Source organism: Megascapheus bottae, chromosome 29, assembly GCF_031878675.1.
Source record: "Megascapheus bottae isolate mThoBot1 chromosome 29, mThoBot2.hap1, whole genome shotgun sequence".
NCBI lineage: Eukaryota > Metazoa > Chordata > Mammalia > Rodentia > Geomyidae > Megascapheus > Megascapheus bottae.
In genome coordinates this window covers 12,492,824-12,510,207 of record NC_143537.1, presented here as the reverse complement: position 1 = coordinate 12,510,207, position 17,384 = coordinate 12,492,824, and the positions used below count along the sequence as shown (strand labels likewise).

General features: G+C 43.3%; 1 protein-coding gene across 2 annotated transcripts in view; it reads left to right on the top strand.

Annotated features, from left to right (window-relative positions):
• Window positions 1-17,384, top strand: part of Galnt10 (polypeptide N-acetylgalactosaminyltransferase 10) — a 186,217-nt gene that overhangs the window by 139,882 nt on the left and 28,951 nt on the right. For both annotated transcript variants that reach the window (XM_090321147.1, XM_090321146.1), the window contains exon 5: window positions 13,267-13,452. In XM_090321147.1, coding sequence (XP_090177273.1) covers window positions 13,267-13,452 — 186 coding nt within the window. The remainder of the gene's footprint in view (window positions 1-13,266; window positions 13,453-17,384) is intronic.

Genomic DNA, 17,384 nt, shown 5'->3' with positions numbered 1-17,384 from the left:
TACTGGTAGAGTGCTTGCCTAGAATGCATGAAGCCCTTGGTATCACTTACACAGGAAAAACTGGAAGTGGTACTGTGGCTCAAGTGGCAGAGCACTAGCCTTGAGTAAAAGAGAGTGCCCATCTCTGTGAGACTCCTCTTACCTCTAATGAACCATTCAAAAGCTGCAAGTGGAATTATGGCTCGAACACATAGCCCTGGTACCTACTTATTTATTCATTCATTCATTCATTCATTTTTGCCAGTCCTGGGGCTTGAACTCAGAGCCTAGGCATTGTCCTTGGGCTTTCTCAAGGCTAGTGATTTCTGACTTGAGCCACAGTACCACTTCTGGCTATAGGAGTGAGGTCCCAGTAGGCAGTCAGATAGAAGAAGGACTGAGGAGCCATGGGGCATTGCTGTAGTTCAGATCACACCACTGGCTTCTAGGTGATGCTCTCTATGTATGGCTCAGTGATCCAGGTATCTGGGTCCAGGCCAGTGTCTTTGCATTCTTTGACTTGCAGCTTCAGCAGCTTCTAGAAGTTCTCAGAGCATCTAGCCTGAGCTGGACAGGAACCCCTGAACTCCCAAAACACTAGGCATTCGGTAGCGGGGGGATGTTCATTGTGTGTTTGAACCCAGACATAAGTATCTAATAGTTCATGCACAGCAATAACAGGCTAGAATAGTCTAGGATCAGAACACATAGAACTTGCTCCGAGCATTGTTTCACACAGTATATTGTGATATTTGCTCCAGGGTAGTATTCTATATGTATGTCCTTTTTTTTTTTTTTTGGTTTTTTGTTTTTGTTTTTTGACAAATAAAGCAACTATAACATTGGAAAAGTAAAGGCTGCTCACAGCTACAGTAGAGAGAACATTATAGGGGTAGAGGAAACAGGCTTGAGCTTATGGAAGAAACTATATATTCTCTATGTTGATTACCAGATGTGTCTTAGGAGGGGCTTTCCTGTTAAAGGAGTGAGGCTTTTGCTGGGCTTTTCCCAGGTCCTCAAGCAGGTGTACAGTTAGACATATCATGTTGAAACTGTAATCACACTGTGTTCAAGCTGCATGCAGCCTACTAGACCCCACAGTCCAACAGTGTGTCTGACATTTGGCTTTCTTCTGGTTTGCATAGTCAATTCCCACCTCTGACTGTGCTCCTCCAATCATGTTGGATATCATGAGAAAAACCCAGACATATGTCAGACAGTTCCTCACCTAAAATTTTCTTTGTATATTGAGTTAGATCATGTGTCTCTTACACATTTTTTCTTCTGGTTTTCGTTCATCCCGTCGGCAGACGGCACTAGATTAGGCTCTAAAGGAATCAGTTGCTAAATCAGGAATGGGAATCAGAGTACCTGGTCTGCTAATTGACTGTCTACTTTGAGAAAAGCCTTCTGTCACTCCCCACCTTTGTCCCCATAACAAAATGGGGTTTCACTTGGGGTAATCTGGGGATCAAGTGAGATGATGAAGAAGAGAACCTGCTAGATCTACAAGGGCTGATCTAGAAAGATGGTTATTACATCTTCCCGAGTAGCTAGAATTATAGGCCTGAGCCACTAGCCCTTGCCTATGTAATGTTTCTTAATCACACTCAAACTCTCTCTTCCCAAACTACTCTTAAGCTTCACTGTTCCGTTTTCACACATGTCATCAAGTATATTGGCTGGTTTTGCCCTCTCCATTTGCTATCCATTTTCCCTCAAGTCTGATCAGAACTGGATTGATTTTCCTGTTCTTTGTTGTTTTCTTTTTTAATTGTAGAATTGTCCAATTCTACAGCAGAGTTTCACCCTGCTGTTTCCTGCATACATAGATAGGATTTTCATCAGATGGGCTTGTTTCCTCTTGCTCTATTTACTACTTCCTGCTATTCAACAGCTTTTCGTGAATGTCATTGTGCTATCTTTTCTCACCCTCTAACATTCTCCCCTTCCTCCCCCATCTCTATTTGTACCTTCCTTTGAGTGGTGTGTTTTAAGTGGCACGTGCAAAACAAAAGCTACATCTAGGCACGGGTGGTTTCCACCTCTCATCCTAGCTACTCAGGAGGCTGAGATCTGAGACTGGAGGTTCAAAGCCAGCCTGGGCAGAAAAGTCTACGGAAGACTCTTTTATCTCCATGTAACCAGCAAAAAAGCTAGAAGTGGAGCTGTAGCTCAAGTGATAGTGTACTAGCCTTGGGTAGAAAAACACAGGATCAACACCCAGGACGCTGAGCTCAAGCCCTAGGACTGGTCCAGGGAAGAGAGTGAGGTGAGGGGGGTGAGGGGAAGAAAGGAAGAGGTGTTGAATTATGTGGATCTGGAAACATGAGATCTAGTCTTCACTAAGAGACCAGAAGATATACTGCCAGTAGACTATACTGTGGCTGCCGTGTAAATTATGTAAATAGGAGCAGAGGTGAAGGATCAGAAACCAAAGACGTGTGTACACCAGATAAATCCCTAAGACGGAGCCTTCTATGAGCAAACACCGGACCTGCAGATCCTGCCTTAGTGTTGAGCAGTGCTTGGAAGGGTGTTTGTGCCAATACTGGGGATTCAACTCAAGGCCTGGGAGTTTTGTGGGGTTTGTCTGATTGCTTGCTTTTGGACTCAAAATTAATGCTCTACCACACTGAGCCACAGCTCCATTTTCGGTTTTCTGGTGGTCAATTGAAGATCGGAGTCTCATGGACTTTCCTGCTTAGGCTGGTTTAGAACCACAATCCTCAGATCCTGCGTAGCTAGGGTTACAGACGTGAGCCAACTTCAGCACCATGGAAGGTTTTGAAATACTGTGTTGGATGGATTATGTTGGTTAATTTCAGAAGGGGGCCGGGCAGTTGAATGGCAGTTGGAACAGGTGCTAGCAAAGTTCTGACATATGTTCAGCATTCTCTTCCTGTGAACTGAGCAGGAAAATTTCCCCTCAGGAATCACTTTTACCCTTTAACAAATAGAAACGGACAGACCAACACTGTTGCTGAAGTAGAATTTTTTTTTTCCTTTCTTAACACCTTAAGCCATAGGCATGGAAGCCAGCCTCTTAAACAAAACACATGTCACTCTCTGACACCTGACAAACTGATATAATTTAAGAGCAGCTGTCGAAAGCCCACAGCTAGAATTACCCATGTATCTGTTTCCTGGAAGAACTCCAGCTGTGGACACATCTGCTGGGCAAATCCAGGACCCACCTTTGCTTCTGTGGCCTATTTGGTGGAAGGCCCTTTTGGCAAACAGCAGTAATTAACTTGATCCTGGTAGCTTCTGGAAATTTTTTTTTAATTCATCATCTGATTATTCAACAGATTTATGACCCTGCTCACCTCTGGAAAAGGAAATGAGACATCTAGTTGAAATTAAAAGTGCAAGCAAGGCTGCCTGTTTAGATAATATTATCTCTTTTTTTAAAAAAATAGATTACTTATCACCTGCAGAATTGGGATGAGGAGTTAATTTGTGTAATGAAGTGCTTTCTACTTCTAGAAGCCAGCTGGTAGATGCGATTGCTTGAAGAGGAAGTATAAGTCATTTTTTTATGTTGGTGGTGGTGGCGGCATGTGTATCTATCTTGGAGCCTGAATTCTGGGCGTTGTCCTTGAGCTTTTCGGGGGAGCTCAAGGCTCATGCTGTATTACTTGGACCACAACTCTACTTCTGGCTTTCTTGGTAGTTAATTAGAGATAAGTCTGATAGGCTTTTCTGTCCAGGCTGGCTTCAAACCTGGATCCTCAGATCTTAAGTCTCTTGAGTAGCTAGGATTATAGGTATGAGCCACCAGCGCTTGACTTCTAATTCTTTTTCCTTCCTTTATTGTCTGGGTAATGTATAGAGGGGCTACAGTTACATTCATCAGGTAGTGGGGGCATTACTTCTTGAACATTGGTATCCCTTCCCACCCCCTTTCCTCCCTCCACCTCCTCCCAATCATCTTGCTTTCCCCCCTTTCCTTCCCTAATTCATTCTTAAAATCACTAAAGATGTGTTTCAGCCCAAATACCTCCAACACAAGGAGTGAGGATGATTTTGTAATATGATTATCCCAGAACAGAGGGCCTTGTGGTATCCAAGAAAGTATACAATGTGTCTTTACATTGCAGGTCATTTCAACCACTGGCTCTTAGGAAGGTGCCAGAGAATATCAGCTTAACATCTTACCAGCAGGCCTTGGATAGTAGGGGTGATAAAAAGAACCTAATGTGATCTTGAACTCTGGACACGCTGGCAAGAGCTGACTGATATTGGGGCGTGTATGTATGTAAGTGGGTCCTCAGTAAACTCCAAACCCAGGTGTTATCTCTGAGCTCCCAGCGCCACTTCCAGTTTTCTGGTGGTTCGTTGGAGATAAGAGTCTCTCAGACTTTCCTGCCCAGGCTGGCTTTGAACCACGATCCTCAGATCTCAGCTTTTTGAGTAGCTAAGGTTATAGGCATGAGCCACCAGCTCCAGGCTATACCATACCTTTCTAAGTGTCAAGAGAGGCTGATGGCTCCCCTGGTATCTGCCTTCTCCTTCAGCCCTACAGAGCTTCCCACATTTATTTTATTTACTGGAGCATGCCTATTAGCATATCTCACCAAATATCTCTTCCCCTCTCCTCATCCCTATTGCCAGCCAATACTCCAAACAGCTGATGTACAAGATCGTCTCCTGGGTGAACTCTGATAGAGGGAATTGTCTCTTCTCTGTTTTCCCATTCTAAGATATCCCAACATGACCAAGAATCCATGTATCAAGGGAAGATTGTACTTATCTGATAGAAACTCCCACTACAGGTTTCAGTGTTGATGAAATTTGCCTCTTCAGCCAGGCATTAGTAACTCATGCCTGTAATTGTAACTACTCAGAAGGCTGAGATCTGAGAAACAGGGTTCAAAGATATCCCAGTCAGAGCTGGGAGCATAGCCTAGTGGTAGAGTGCTTGCCTAGCATGCACGAAGCCCCGGATTTGATTCCTCGGTACCGCATACACAGAGAAAGCCAGAAGTGGAGCTGTGGCTCAAGTGGTAAAGTGCTGGCCTTGAGCAGAAAGTGTCCAAGGACAGTGCCCAGGCCCTGAGTTCAAGCCCCAGGAATGGCCAAATAAAAAGACATCCCAGTCAGAAAAATCCATGTAGTTAACCACATATCTCCATGACTTAACTCATACAATGAAAAAGGTGTGTCAGTGATTGTTATAGTGTATCATTTAGGGAATGATGGGGGGGGGGGGTGATCAATACAAACGCCATTTGTTTTTTTAAGTATTTTCTATCCAGTGTTGCTTAAGTCTAAGGCTGTGGAAGGCCAGCTGTCCAAGCATCTGTCTACTTTTCTTCCTGCCATCAGCCTAGTATTTTACTATTCCATCTTTATATCACAGTTTAAATATTATATGATCTTTTTTTGTTATGTTTTATGTGCTGGTCTTGGGGTCTAGGCTCAGTCCCTGAGCTTCTTTTACTCAAGGTTAGTGATCTACCACTTGTGTCACAGCTGTTTTTTCTTTGAATAGTTCATAGGAGATAAAAGAGTTCCACGCACTTTCCTGCCTGAGCTAGCTTCCAATCACGATTCTCAAGTCTCAACCTCCAAATTAGCTAGGATTATAGGTGTGACTCATCTGTGCCCAGCATGATATGTTTTTTTTTAATGGAATATTAAGCAGCTTGTATTAGTAATGATTTTCTTTTTGTTTTGTAGAGAGGATTTTTATTTTAAGACATTAAAGGATAGCTTGCAAAAACAGGTATCACATAAAAGGCCATTGGATTGGAGAGAGTTGAAACCCCTGAATTAGGAAACAGTTCAGCCAGATGTTGAAGCTAACACTCTTAGATCTGCAGCTGCCATGATGGTTTCCAAGACAGTAGGCCCATAGATTCTTACAGAGAGGACACACATGCTTTCCTGACAGCTCTTAGGATGATAGGAAAGGTAGCTAAAGCATTCTATCCGGAGTATTTGGCTGAAGGAAAATGCCCATTTGAGTGGGATGGCTTTCTCTACCTTGTTAGTATTTCAAGGCACTCAGATCAACAAAAAAATAATAGCTATGACCTATCTTGGTCAGCAATGCAAGTGACCATCCTATCCTATTCATACTAATGGACACTGAGCATATTCATGTGCTTTCTCAGAAGCCTCATAATAATAGCAGTAGCATGAAGATGCCATGCAAAGAGTTTGTCCCTGGGTAGGAGTGGTGGTAGAGGGCCATTGCCTTAACCCCAGGTTCAAATGTGCCGTGGGTTAACACTAGCAGAATCCAGCCTAGCAGGGTCTTTTATCATGCATTAAGCAATAGACCCATGAGGAAGTCATGAAACCACTCTTACAGGGTTATCAAGCCCAGGTGTGTGTGTGTGTGTGTGTGTGTGTGTGTGTGTGTGTGTGTGTGTGTGTGTGTGTGTGTGTGTGTGTGTGTGTGTGTGTGTGTGTGTGTGTGTGTGTGTGTGTGTGTGTGTGTGTACATATACCCACATACAGGTACTAGGCTTAAACTCAGGGCCTAGGTGTTGTGCCTTAGCTTTTTTTGCTCAAGGCTGTTGTTCTACCTCTTGAGACACAACTCCACTTTCAGTTTTTGGTGGTTAATTGGAGATATTCTTTAACAGCTGGGTGTTGCTTGGTGGCTCACACCTGTCATCCTAGCTACTCAGGAAGCTGAGATCTAAGGATCTTGGTTCAAAGCCAGCCTGAGCAGGAAAGTCCATGAGACTTTTATCTCCAATGAGCCACCAGAAAACCAGAAGTGGTGCTGTGGCTCGAAGTAGTAGAGCACTGGCCTTGAACTGAAGAGCTCAGGACAGTGCCCAGACCCAAGAGTTCAAGCCCCACAACCAACCCAAAAAAAAAAGTCTATGGACTTTCTTGCCTGGGTTGGCTTCAAACTATGATCCTCAGATCTCATCCTCCTTATTAGCTAGGATTACAGACATGAACCACCTTAGCCAGCTTATTTCTCTCTCTAGAAATCACCCAAACCTGCTCCATGTAGACTAGACCGAAGAAAGGCGCAGTCCTGCCTTGCCCCATTTGCTATAGAATGCCTTAGCAGGTGTAAACAAGAACAGCATGGTCTGGGGCCAGGAGTTTGGCCTAGTGGTAGGGTGCTTGCCTAGCATGCATGAAGACCCAGGTTCGATTCCTCAGTACCACATACATAGAAAAAACCGGAAGTGGTGCTGAGGCTCAAGTGGTAGAGCTCCATCCAGCCTTAAGAAAGTCAGAGGACAGTGCTCAGGACCTTCTTGGTGCTATGTTCTGGTGCAGTATCAGTTTGTGAGAACCAGGCCACTACTGTATTAGTGTCCTACGCTACATTGACAACACAAAGCGGGATGCTTAAGACAGTAGAAATATTGTAAAGAGCGGATCGAGGTCCCGGCTGAGGGTTGTGTCAGTCAGGCTCATCTGATTGGTCAATCCACATAGCATACATGCATCAAAATGTAAATAAATATGTAGAGTTACTATGTGTTAATGAAAAATAGAAATATATATATAATTTTTAATGTTTAGAACTATACATGTGTAGCTTTTGCCTTGTAATCCTAGCTACTCAGGAGGCTAAGATTTGAGAATGCTCAGGCTGGAAAAGTCCATGACTTTTATCTCCCAATAACTGGGGAAAAAACCAAGAAGTGGAGCTGTGGCTTAAGCAGTAGAAAAACAAGTAAAACAACAACAAAAACTAAGGCACAGCACCCAGGCCCTGAATTCTGAATTCAAGCCCCAGTATACACACACACACACACACACACACACACAGAAAGTTAGAATGAGTTCATCACTCATAAAACACACAATGCCATCCATCAGAGGGAAAAATAGCCCCTCATCTAGTTCCAATACTGGCCGTCTCACTCATTTCTAACCACCCCCTACCATGTGCAGATGGCTGCCAGGCGTTACAGATGGACCAAATTAAGGCCCTTTGACAGTGTGTGGTAAAGTCGGAGTCATAACTATTTAGGAGCAATTATGCTTTTTCTGTCCTTATTAGAAGATTCAATGACATAAAACCCAGATTGTTACTTTATTTTTACTCCCAGCTTCTTGGATGAGGGCATTTCATAAGGTCATAGCATTGCTGAGCTAAAAGGAACTTTAAATGAAGATGGTGATGATCATGGTGGTGATGGTGATGATGAAGATGGATATTTACAGGGAAAAATGACTGAGCCCTGCCCACATACAGAGCTTCTAGTTCATATCCATAATGTCCTTGACACCTGGGACAGGATCAACGTCAATAGAGTGGCTTTTTCTTGGCCTCAGTTTCAGTTTATGAACTGAAGAGGCTGAGCTAATCCAGTGGTTCACAGACCTGGTTAGGTGTCAGAATTCATCTTGGACTTAAGAAAAAGTAGGGATGGGATGCCAGATGCTGACCTAAAATCTACCAAATCCCAAATGCCAATCATAGTGCCTGGAAACTGTCCTGAGGAACAGCTTTAAGGTGTTTTGAAAGCATGTAGCTGGTTTTAGGGAGCCAGTCCAGCTCTGGGCCCTGATAAGGGTAGAATACACCCTGATTCAAGGGCTTCTGTGGAGGGGAAGTAATCGCCAGAACAGAGAGCCCAACAGCCCTGGGTTTTACAGCCAGGATGCTATGACAGACCAGGTCCAGGGCCCATGGAAACCTGTCCTCAAACCTCAGTTTCTAGAGAGCGCTGACACCCAGAATTGATGAGTACTGGCTTTCCTGACTCGCTGACAGTGATGCTATCACCATGTTCCCACGTCCCCGAGCGAGCCAGCTTGTTTTTAATTGAGGTAAAAGTTACCAACAGCAGAAAAATGCAAACAACTGAGTTGTTTTTTTTTAAGCAACCATTTATATACAAGGATTTCATTGTGACATTTCCATACATGCATATAATATGGGATATCATCAGATTTTATTACTTTTTTATCCTCTTTCCAGTTGTTTCTACTTTTTTTTTTTAATTGTTGGTTGTGGGACTTGAACTCTGGGCCTGGGTGCGGTACCTGAGCTCTTCAGCTCAAGGCTAGTGCTCTACCACTTGAACACAGCACCACTTCTGGTTTCCTGGGGTTTATTGGAGATAAGAGTCTCATGGATTTTCATACCTAGGCTGGCTTTGAACTGCCATTCTCTGATCTTAGCCCACTGAGTGGCTGGGATTACAGGCATGAGCCACCAGTGCCTGGCACTTTTTTTTTTTTTTCCTTTTGATTGTTTTTGTTAGTACCAGGCCTGAACTCGGAACCTGGGCACATCATCCATTTAAGGCTGATTCTTTGCCATTTGGGCTCCAGCCCCACTTTTGACTTTTGCTGATTAATTCATTTTAGATGGTTTCCAACATTGGGCTAGTCTGAATATTGCTGCTAGAAGCACAAAGTTTCTTTGTGGGCATATGCTTTTTATTTTTCTTGAGTATATGCCCGGTAATAGAATTACTAAGTTATGCAGTGACTGTGTACTTAACTATAGCTATTTTTCCGTGACCACAGTTTTTTCCATTGCCATCAGTAATGGGCAAGAGCTCTGATTTCTCTGTATCCTTACAAACACATGTTATCATTTGACTATTAGATTATGCCTTATCTAAAAAATTTGAATTAGTGTTTCATTCAAGTTTTATTTACATCTCCTAGATTACTAAAGTGTTATATTGTGTGTGTGTGTGTGTGTGTGTGTGTGTGTGTGTGTGTGTGTGTGTACTAGGGCTTTTATCTAAGGCCTGGGCCCGGCCCTTTAGCTTTTTCCATCAAGGATGGTGCTTTACCGCTTGATCTATACATCTACTTCTAGCTTTTTGTTGGTTAATTGGAAGTGTAAGAGTCTCACAAACTTTCCTGGGCAGGCTGGCTTTGAACCACAATCCTCAGGTACCCAGATTTCCTCAGTAGCTAGGGTTACAGGCATTAGTCACCAGCAACCAGTTTAATCCATTTGTTTAAGTTGAGGTAAAATAAACCTGTAGGCTGGGAGTGTGGCCTAGTGGTAGAGTGCTTGCCTAGCATGCATGAAGCCCTGGGTTCGATTCCTCCCTACCACATACACAGAAAAAGCCAGACATGGCTCAAGTGTAGAGTATTAGTCTAGAGCAAAAAAAAAAAAAAAACCCTCAGAGACACCGTACAGGCCCTGAGTTCAAGCTTCATGACTGGCAATAATAATCCTGAAAGTGAACAATTCGGTGACATTTGGAATATTCAAGATGTTGTTTCTCACCTTATTCCAAGAAGTTTCATACCAGTAAGTGGTCAGTCTTTATCATTCTGATTTAGCCTCTTTCTGTCTCTGCGGATTTACTATTCTGTAATTTTATATAATGGAATTTGTGTGGCTTCTCCTGTCTGCCTTCATTCAACAGGAAGTTTCAGTGTAGCATGTGTCCAGACTTCCTTTTAATGACTGAGAACTGTCCCACATTTGTTTATCCACTTAGCTGTCATGAAACATTCATGTGCAGTGTTGTTAGCACGCCTGTTTCTCAATTCCTTTTGGATGTGTACCAGCCCAATCATATGGTAATTCTATATTTTCCATTCTGAACAGCTTCTAAGCTTTTTCCCCCTAAAACATTCAGTCAGCTTTGTAAATGGGTTGCATTTATTATTATCATTATTGAATTATAATCACTGTTTGTCCCTTTTATTCTGAAACAGGATTTCACTGTGTAGAACAGGGTAGCCTGGAACTTGTGATAAGAATAATGTTGTTGGTTGTTGTTGTCGTTGTTGTTGATGTAGTTGTAGTTCAGGGACTACAAGTAGGCCCAGCTTGAACTCTCAGCCCACTTGTAGTCCCTGAACTTTTATGCTCAAGGCTACTACCACTTGAGCCAGTTCCACTTCTGGCTTGTGTGTGTGTGTGTGTGTGTGTGTGTGTGTGTGTGTGTGTGTGTGTGTGTGTGGTTAATTGAAGATAAAAGAGTCAGGACTTTCCTGCTTGAGATAGCTTTGAACCTTGATCTTCAGACCTCAGCCTCCTGAGTGGCTAGGATGAACTTCTAGTGTCTAGCCAGTTAAAACTCTGGTGTATGAGGTGAAGAAGTAGAATCATCTGTTGAAAAGACTTCTTCCTCCAGTCCCAGGCCATTGAATGGGTTTAGGGACATCATCTGACCATAAATCTGAGCACATACTTTAAAATTTTCAGTTTTTTACTCTTGATTCAAGTCATCTGTCCTTGTGCCAATATTATACTCATTTTTTTTGCCAGTCCTGGGGCTTGAACTGAGGGCCTTGGCACTGTCCTTGAGCTTTCTCAAGGCTAGTGCTCTACCACTTGAGCCACAGCACCACTTCCAGCTTTTTCTGTGTATGTGGTACCAAGGAATCAAACCCAGGGCTTCATGAATGCTAAGCAAGCACTCTACCACTAGACCACATGCCTGGCCCAATAATACAGTCTTGCTTGCTATAGCTTTACAGTAAGTGCAGTCAACCAAGAAATCAAAAGGGGGGATGGGGTCAAGGGGCAAAGGGTAGAAGAATGAAGAGGAGAAGAAGGAGAGAATGAAGTCAAGAATTCCAATGTGTATCCTACAAAATGAAGAAGAGTGAGGAGAGGGGTAAATAGAGAGGGATGGGTAAGAATGAAAAGGTTATTTTTGTAAATCAAGAAATGTTAAGTCTTCCAACTTTTCCATTCCCAAAGACTGTTTTGGCTATTGGATTTGGCTATTTTGGAAACCCTGTGATGCCATAGAAATTTTAGAATCAGTTTGTCGATTGTCAACTCTTACAAATAAGTTCCCCATGACTTTGATGGCAGTTAAATCTGAATATCATATTTGGAAGACATTGCCAAATATCAAGGATTTGCTAATCCTTTGAGCAAGGGCTATTTTTCTTCCATTTATTTTGATGTGAATCGTTGAAGCGTGTTCTGTAGTTGTAGAGTAGATAATTTAGCACTTTTGCTAAAAATGTAAGTGGTAATTTTTATCATTCTGAATTGCATTTTCTAATTGCTCATTATCTTCTGGCATATGCAAATTCAATTGAGTTTTAAGTTTTGACCTAAATTCTGAAGCCTTGCCAAGTTAGACTGCTTGTTCTAGTTTCTTTGAAAATTTATAGGATTTTTCTATGTCAACATTATGTCATCTACAGCTAAAGAACCTGTTACTTTTTTTAGTTAATTCTGCCTCTAATTTCTATTTTTACTCATTGCACTTCCTCGGGATGCTAGTATAATGAATTAAAGTTGTAAGTGTGTACAGCTTTCTCTTGATTGTGGGAAGAAAACACTAATTTATCACTAGGTGTGACATAAACTATAGAGCTTTCTTTAGTCATCCTAGAGGGTTTTTTTTTTTTAAGGGCTCTGCTTAATATTAAGAGATACTATCCAGGCACTGGTGGCTCACATCTGTAATCCTAGCTACTCAGGAGGCTGAGATTTGATTATCATAGTTCTAAGCCAGCCCAGGCATATGAATCTATGCCTGTCTTCAGTTAATCACCAAAAAGTCAAAAGTTGAGGTATTGTTCAAATGGTAGAGCACCAACTTTAAGCAAAAACTTGCATGCGTGGGGCCAAAATCCATTTCCCACTACAGTAAGTAAAAAAGGAAAATGATGTGCAATGAGAATTTGGGGGAGTAACTGTTTTGCGGAACCAAAATGGCATGAGAACACTATCTCTTACTCATTTTACACATGGCCTGCAGCTCTAGCAGATCCTCTGCTGCTACCACCACCACAATTTACCAAAGATGTCAACATCATCTCCACACATGTGGCCAGCTTACTTAGACCTGGCCAAAAAAAAAAATAAGGGGTTTCACTTGGACCTGCTCAGGTCACGTGACCATTCCTAAACCTGTCACAGCTGCAAAGGGAATGAAACACTGGAATTTACTGATCTAGGGAGAGGTGAAAGCCCTGTGCAAACTGGGTAGACTTGAGAAGAAGATCAGATTCCTAAGAAAAATCCAGAAATGGAAGTATGCTTTTGTGTGTGTGTGTGTGTGTGTGTGTGTGTGTGTGTGTGTGACTTCAGCTCAAGGTCTGGGCTCTTTCCCTTAGCCTAGTGTGTGGAATTCTGTGACGATACCTTCAAAGCAAGATCCCTCGATCTCATCCCCCTGATTATCTAGATTTTACCGGTAGGAGCCACAGATGGTCCAGCCACTAGATCTCTTTAAGCCTCCATTTCTCCATTTGTGGTATACAGATGATGATCACACTGTCACATTTGACTCTTATCAGAAGGTTGTAATGGGGCAATATCTGAACTGTGAAGTGTGGTGCACAAAAGTGATTACTGAGCAGTCGTTTCTGACCCATCATCTCTGCTCTGCGTCTCCCTCACAGAACACCTAAAGAAGCCACTTGAGGACTACATGGCCCACTTCCCCAGTGTACGGATTCTCCGAACCAAGAAACGCGAAGGCCTCATAAGGACCCGGATGTTGGGAGCTGCAGCAGCAACTGGGGACGTCATCACATTCTTGGACTCACACTGTGAAGCCAATGTTAACTGGCTACCTCCCTTGCTTGGTAAGCAGGGGTGGGCAGGAGCAGCCTAGAGTCAGCTTAGCTCCCAGGAGCCTCAGTTTCCCTTCAGGGAGGCCCCAAGCAAGACTATATGAGGTTAGGAAAGTCAGGGGAGTTCCAGGAGACCTTAAAAAAAATCCAGTCACTCCTGTCCCTTCATATTACAGAAAGGGAAGCTGAAACTCAAATAGGGTAAGTGTTGAGCAGGTCACCTGCTCACACCTGTAATCATAGCTTCTCAAGAAGCTGAGATCTGAGGATCGCCATTCAAAGCCAACCTAGGAAGAAAAGCATCCTGACATTCGTATAGCCAATTAACCACCCAAAAGCCACAAGTAGATCTGTGGCTCCAGTGATAGAGCCCTAGCCTTGAGTGACAAAAGCTCAGGGATGGTGTATAGGACCTGAGTTCAAACTTTAGGACAGGCACAAAAAAGGAAGACAAGATACTTTCCTTAAATCATCTTAAGTTTTGCTTGGAAGCAAGCTAGCACTATATACTGTTAAAAGTCACAGGAAGACCGGGAGTTTGGCCTAGTGGTAGAGTGTTTGCCTGGCATGCACGAAGACCTGGGTTCAATTCCTTGGTACCACATATTTAGAAAAAGCTGGAAATGGTGCTGAGGCTCAAGTGGTAGAGCTCTGGCCTTGAGAAAAATCCAAGGACAGTGCTCAGGCCCTGAGCTTAAGCCCAGGACTGGAAAAAAAAAAAAAAAAAGTCACAGGAAACCAGGGCCCATATGTGCAATTCTAGCTAGTCCAAAGGCTGAGATCTGCTGATCAAGGTTTGAAGCCAGCCTGGGCAGGATAGACTATTATCTCTAATTAACTACCAAGAAAAGGTAGCAGTGGACCTTTACCCTTGAGTAAAAATAGCTAATGGACAGAGCCCAAGCCCCTGAGTTCAAGCCCCAGTATTGGCATAAAAAATAAAAATTAGAAAAAACCAAAACACACCTTGTAGATGGGACATGTTCAGGTTATAAAGTAGAGCTAGGGGCCAGAAGTGTGTCTTAGTGGCAGAGTGCTTGCTTAGCATGCAGGAAGCCCTGGATTTGATTCCTTGGTACCACAGACCCACAAAAGGCTGGAATTGGTACTGTAGCTCAAGTGGTAGAGCTCTAGGCTTGAGGAAGCCCAAGGACAGTGCCCAGGCCCTGAGTTCAAGCAATAGGACTGACAAAAAGAAAGAAGAGATTCCTGAAAACTAACCCCCTACCACAGGACTTGGATAAGTGCCTAACCAGGCTAGGAAAAATGAAAAAGCAAAATATAAGCCCAAGGTCTAAAGCTGTGGCCCAAGATCACTGCATAGCATGTGTGAGGTTCTCGGTTTAATGCCTGGTAAAATCGGGGGAGGGGAGTTGTTTTGTTGGTGGTGGGGTTTTAAGCTAAAAGATTGTACCCTGAGTTCAAACCTTACCACTGTGGGGGTTTTTTGTTTTGTTTTGTTTTGGGTTTTTTTTTTTTTTTGTCAGTCCTGGGGCTTGAACTCAGGGCCAGAGCACTGTCCTTGGTCTTTCTCAAGGCTAGAGCTCTACCACTTGAGCCTCAGCACCATTTCCGGCTTTTTTCTATGTATGTGGTACATAGGTCTTCGTGCATGCTAGGCAAGCACTCTACCTCTAGGCCAAACTCCCGACCCACCACTGTGGTTTTTGTGATTGCCAATTCTGGAGCTTAAACTCAGGGCCTGTGTGCTATCCCTGAGCTTCTTTTGCGCCAAGGTTAGTGAAATCCCCCTTGAACCAGATTTCCACTTTCGACTTGTTTTTCTTGTATTTTCTAATCTTTCTTTTTTGGGGGAGGCGGGGGGGAGGGGGAAGAGGTAGTTTCTTGAAGATAAGAGTCTCATAGACTTTCCTGCCTAGGCTGGCTTTAAACTATGATCCTTAAATCTCATCTTCCTGGTAGTACCAGCTATTTCTTTTTTTCTTTTTTCTTTTTTCTTTTTTTTTTTTTGGCCAGTCCTGGGCTTGAGCTCAGGGCCTGAGCACTGTCCTTGGGCTTTCTTCAAGGCTAGAGCTCTACCACTTGAGCCACAACACCACTTCCAGCTTTTTCTATGTATGTGGTACTGAGAAATTGAACCTGAGTCTTTGTGCACACTAGGCAAGCACTCTACCACTAGGCCAAACTCCTGGCCCCAGTACCAGCATTTTTTAATCACCCAGAAAACTCCTAAAGAAATACTTGCACTTCACCTGATTGGTTCTGAGTGAAGAGGAGGGAGTGGAGGATCGATCTCAGGTTGTATTTCAGCTCCCAATGGATGCTGGTCCTGGGACCACACTGGAAAATATTGGCTACCAAATGGCAGTGTTCCAGGGCTGAGGACCAAAAAGCCAATCCTACACAGTTAGCCAGAGATATCATGCCTAACCCACATCAGCAGGGAGCTTTTGTGATTCAGTTACTTGCCCCTGACACTCAGTTCCAAGCTCTCACAGGTTTCTTTTTTCTTCTTTTTTTTTTTTAGGGGGGGAGGGACAGAGGAGGAGATATAACCCAGAATTTCTGGTAAATTGTTTATTTAATTAAACCAAGAGACAGGTCTGCATCTGTCTCTCATTATGGAAAAAAAGAAAAGCCTCCCCATAAATCGCCTCATTTGTGGTCCTGGAAGAAAAAGCCATTTGTAGGGTCATTCAGTGACTCATAAAAAGAATGAAGTAGTGGACCACGAAGCTGAGCTCGTAATCTAAATAAGCTCTTAACTCTGTTTCTATGGAAATGTATGAGGGCAATTTTCATAATCTGCAGACATGCAGGGAAGAAACAGCCCCCTCGTTTTTAGTCAGCTTCCAATAGAAATGTTAGTCTGTAGTGTCAGTTTCTAAGTCTCTCCCTTTAATAGCAAGCAGCTGACAGAGTACAGCATGGCTTTTGTCTGTGAATCCATTAACAGCTCAGAGTAGAGCTAACTCTGCCTTCTCTTCAAGATTAGATTTTTTTTTTTCTTTTTTACCAGTCCTGGGGCTTGAACTCAGGGCCTGGGCACTGTCCTTGAGCTTTCTCAGGGCTATTGCTCTACCATTTGAGCCACAGCACCACTTCTGTCTTTTTCTATGTATGTAGTAAACAAGGAATTGAACCCAGTGCTTCATGCATGCTAAGCAAGCACTCTACCGCTAGGCCAAGCTCCTGACCCCAAGATTAGATATTTCTGAGCCCAAGAAAGATTTAGCCATCCCAGGAAACACATACTGATTGTTGCCCCCTTCTGTTACTCTTTCTCTTCTTCCTCCTCCTCCTCTTCTTCCTTCTTCTCTTCTCTTCTTTCTTTCTGAGCCAGAAGTAGAGCTATGGCTCAAATAGTACAGTGCTAGCTAGCCTTGATAGGAGGGAAAAAAAAAAAAAGCCCAGAGACAGTGTCCAGGCCCTGAGTTCAAGCCTTAGTACTGACCCAAAGAAAAGGAAAAGGAAAAGCTTTTTTCTGGAGTTTCCTTTTTTTTCCTTGCCAGGCCTGGGGCTTGTGCTTGGGGCCCGAGCACTGTCCTTGGGATTTTTCAAGGCTCTAGAGTTCTACCTCTTGAGCCACAGATCATTTCAAGCTTTTTCTATGTATGTGTTTCTGAGGAATCAAACCTGTTCTTTATGCATGCTAGGCCTACACTCTACCACTAGGCCAAACTCCCAGCCCTTTTCTGGAGTTTTCTCTTTTTTTTTTTTAGGTGGGTCATGGGGCTTGAACTCGACCTGGGCACTGTCCCTGAGCTCTTCAGCTCAAGGCTACCACCCTACCCCTGGAGCCACAGCCCCACTTCCCTTTTTCTAGAGGTTAATTGGAGATAAGAGTCTCAGGTCCTTTTGTGCCTGAGCTGGCTTTGAACCTTGATCCTCAGATGTCAGCCTTCTGAGTAGCTAGGATTACAGGAGTGAGCCATCACGCCCAGCTCCTTTTCTGGAATCTAAGCATCACTAAGAATCTCTAG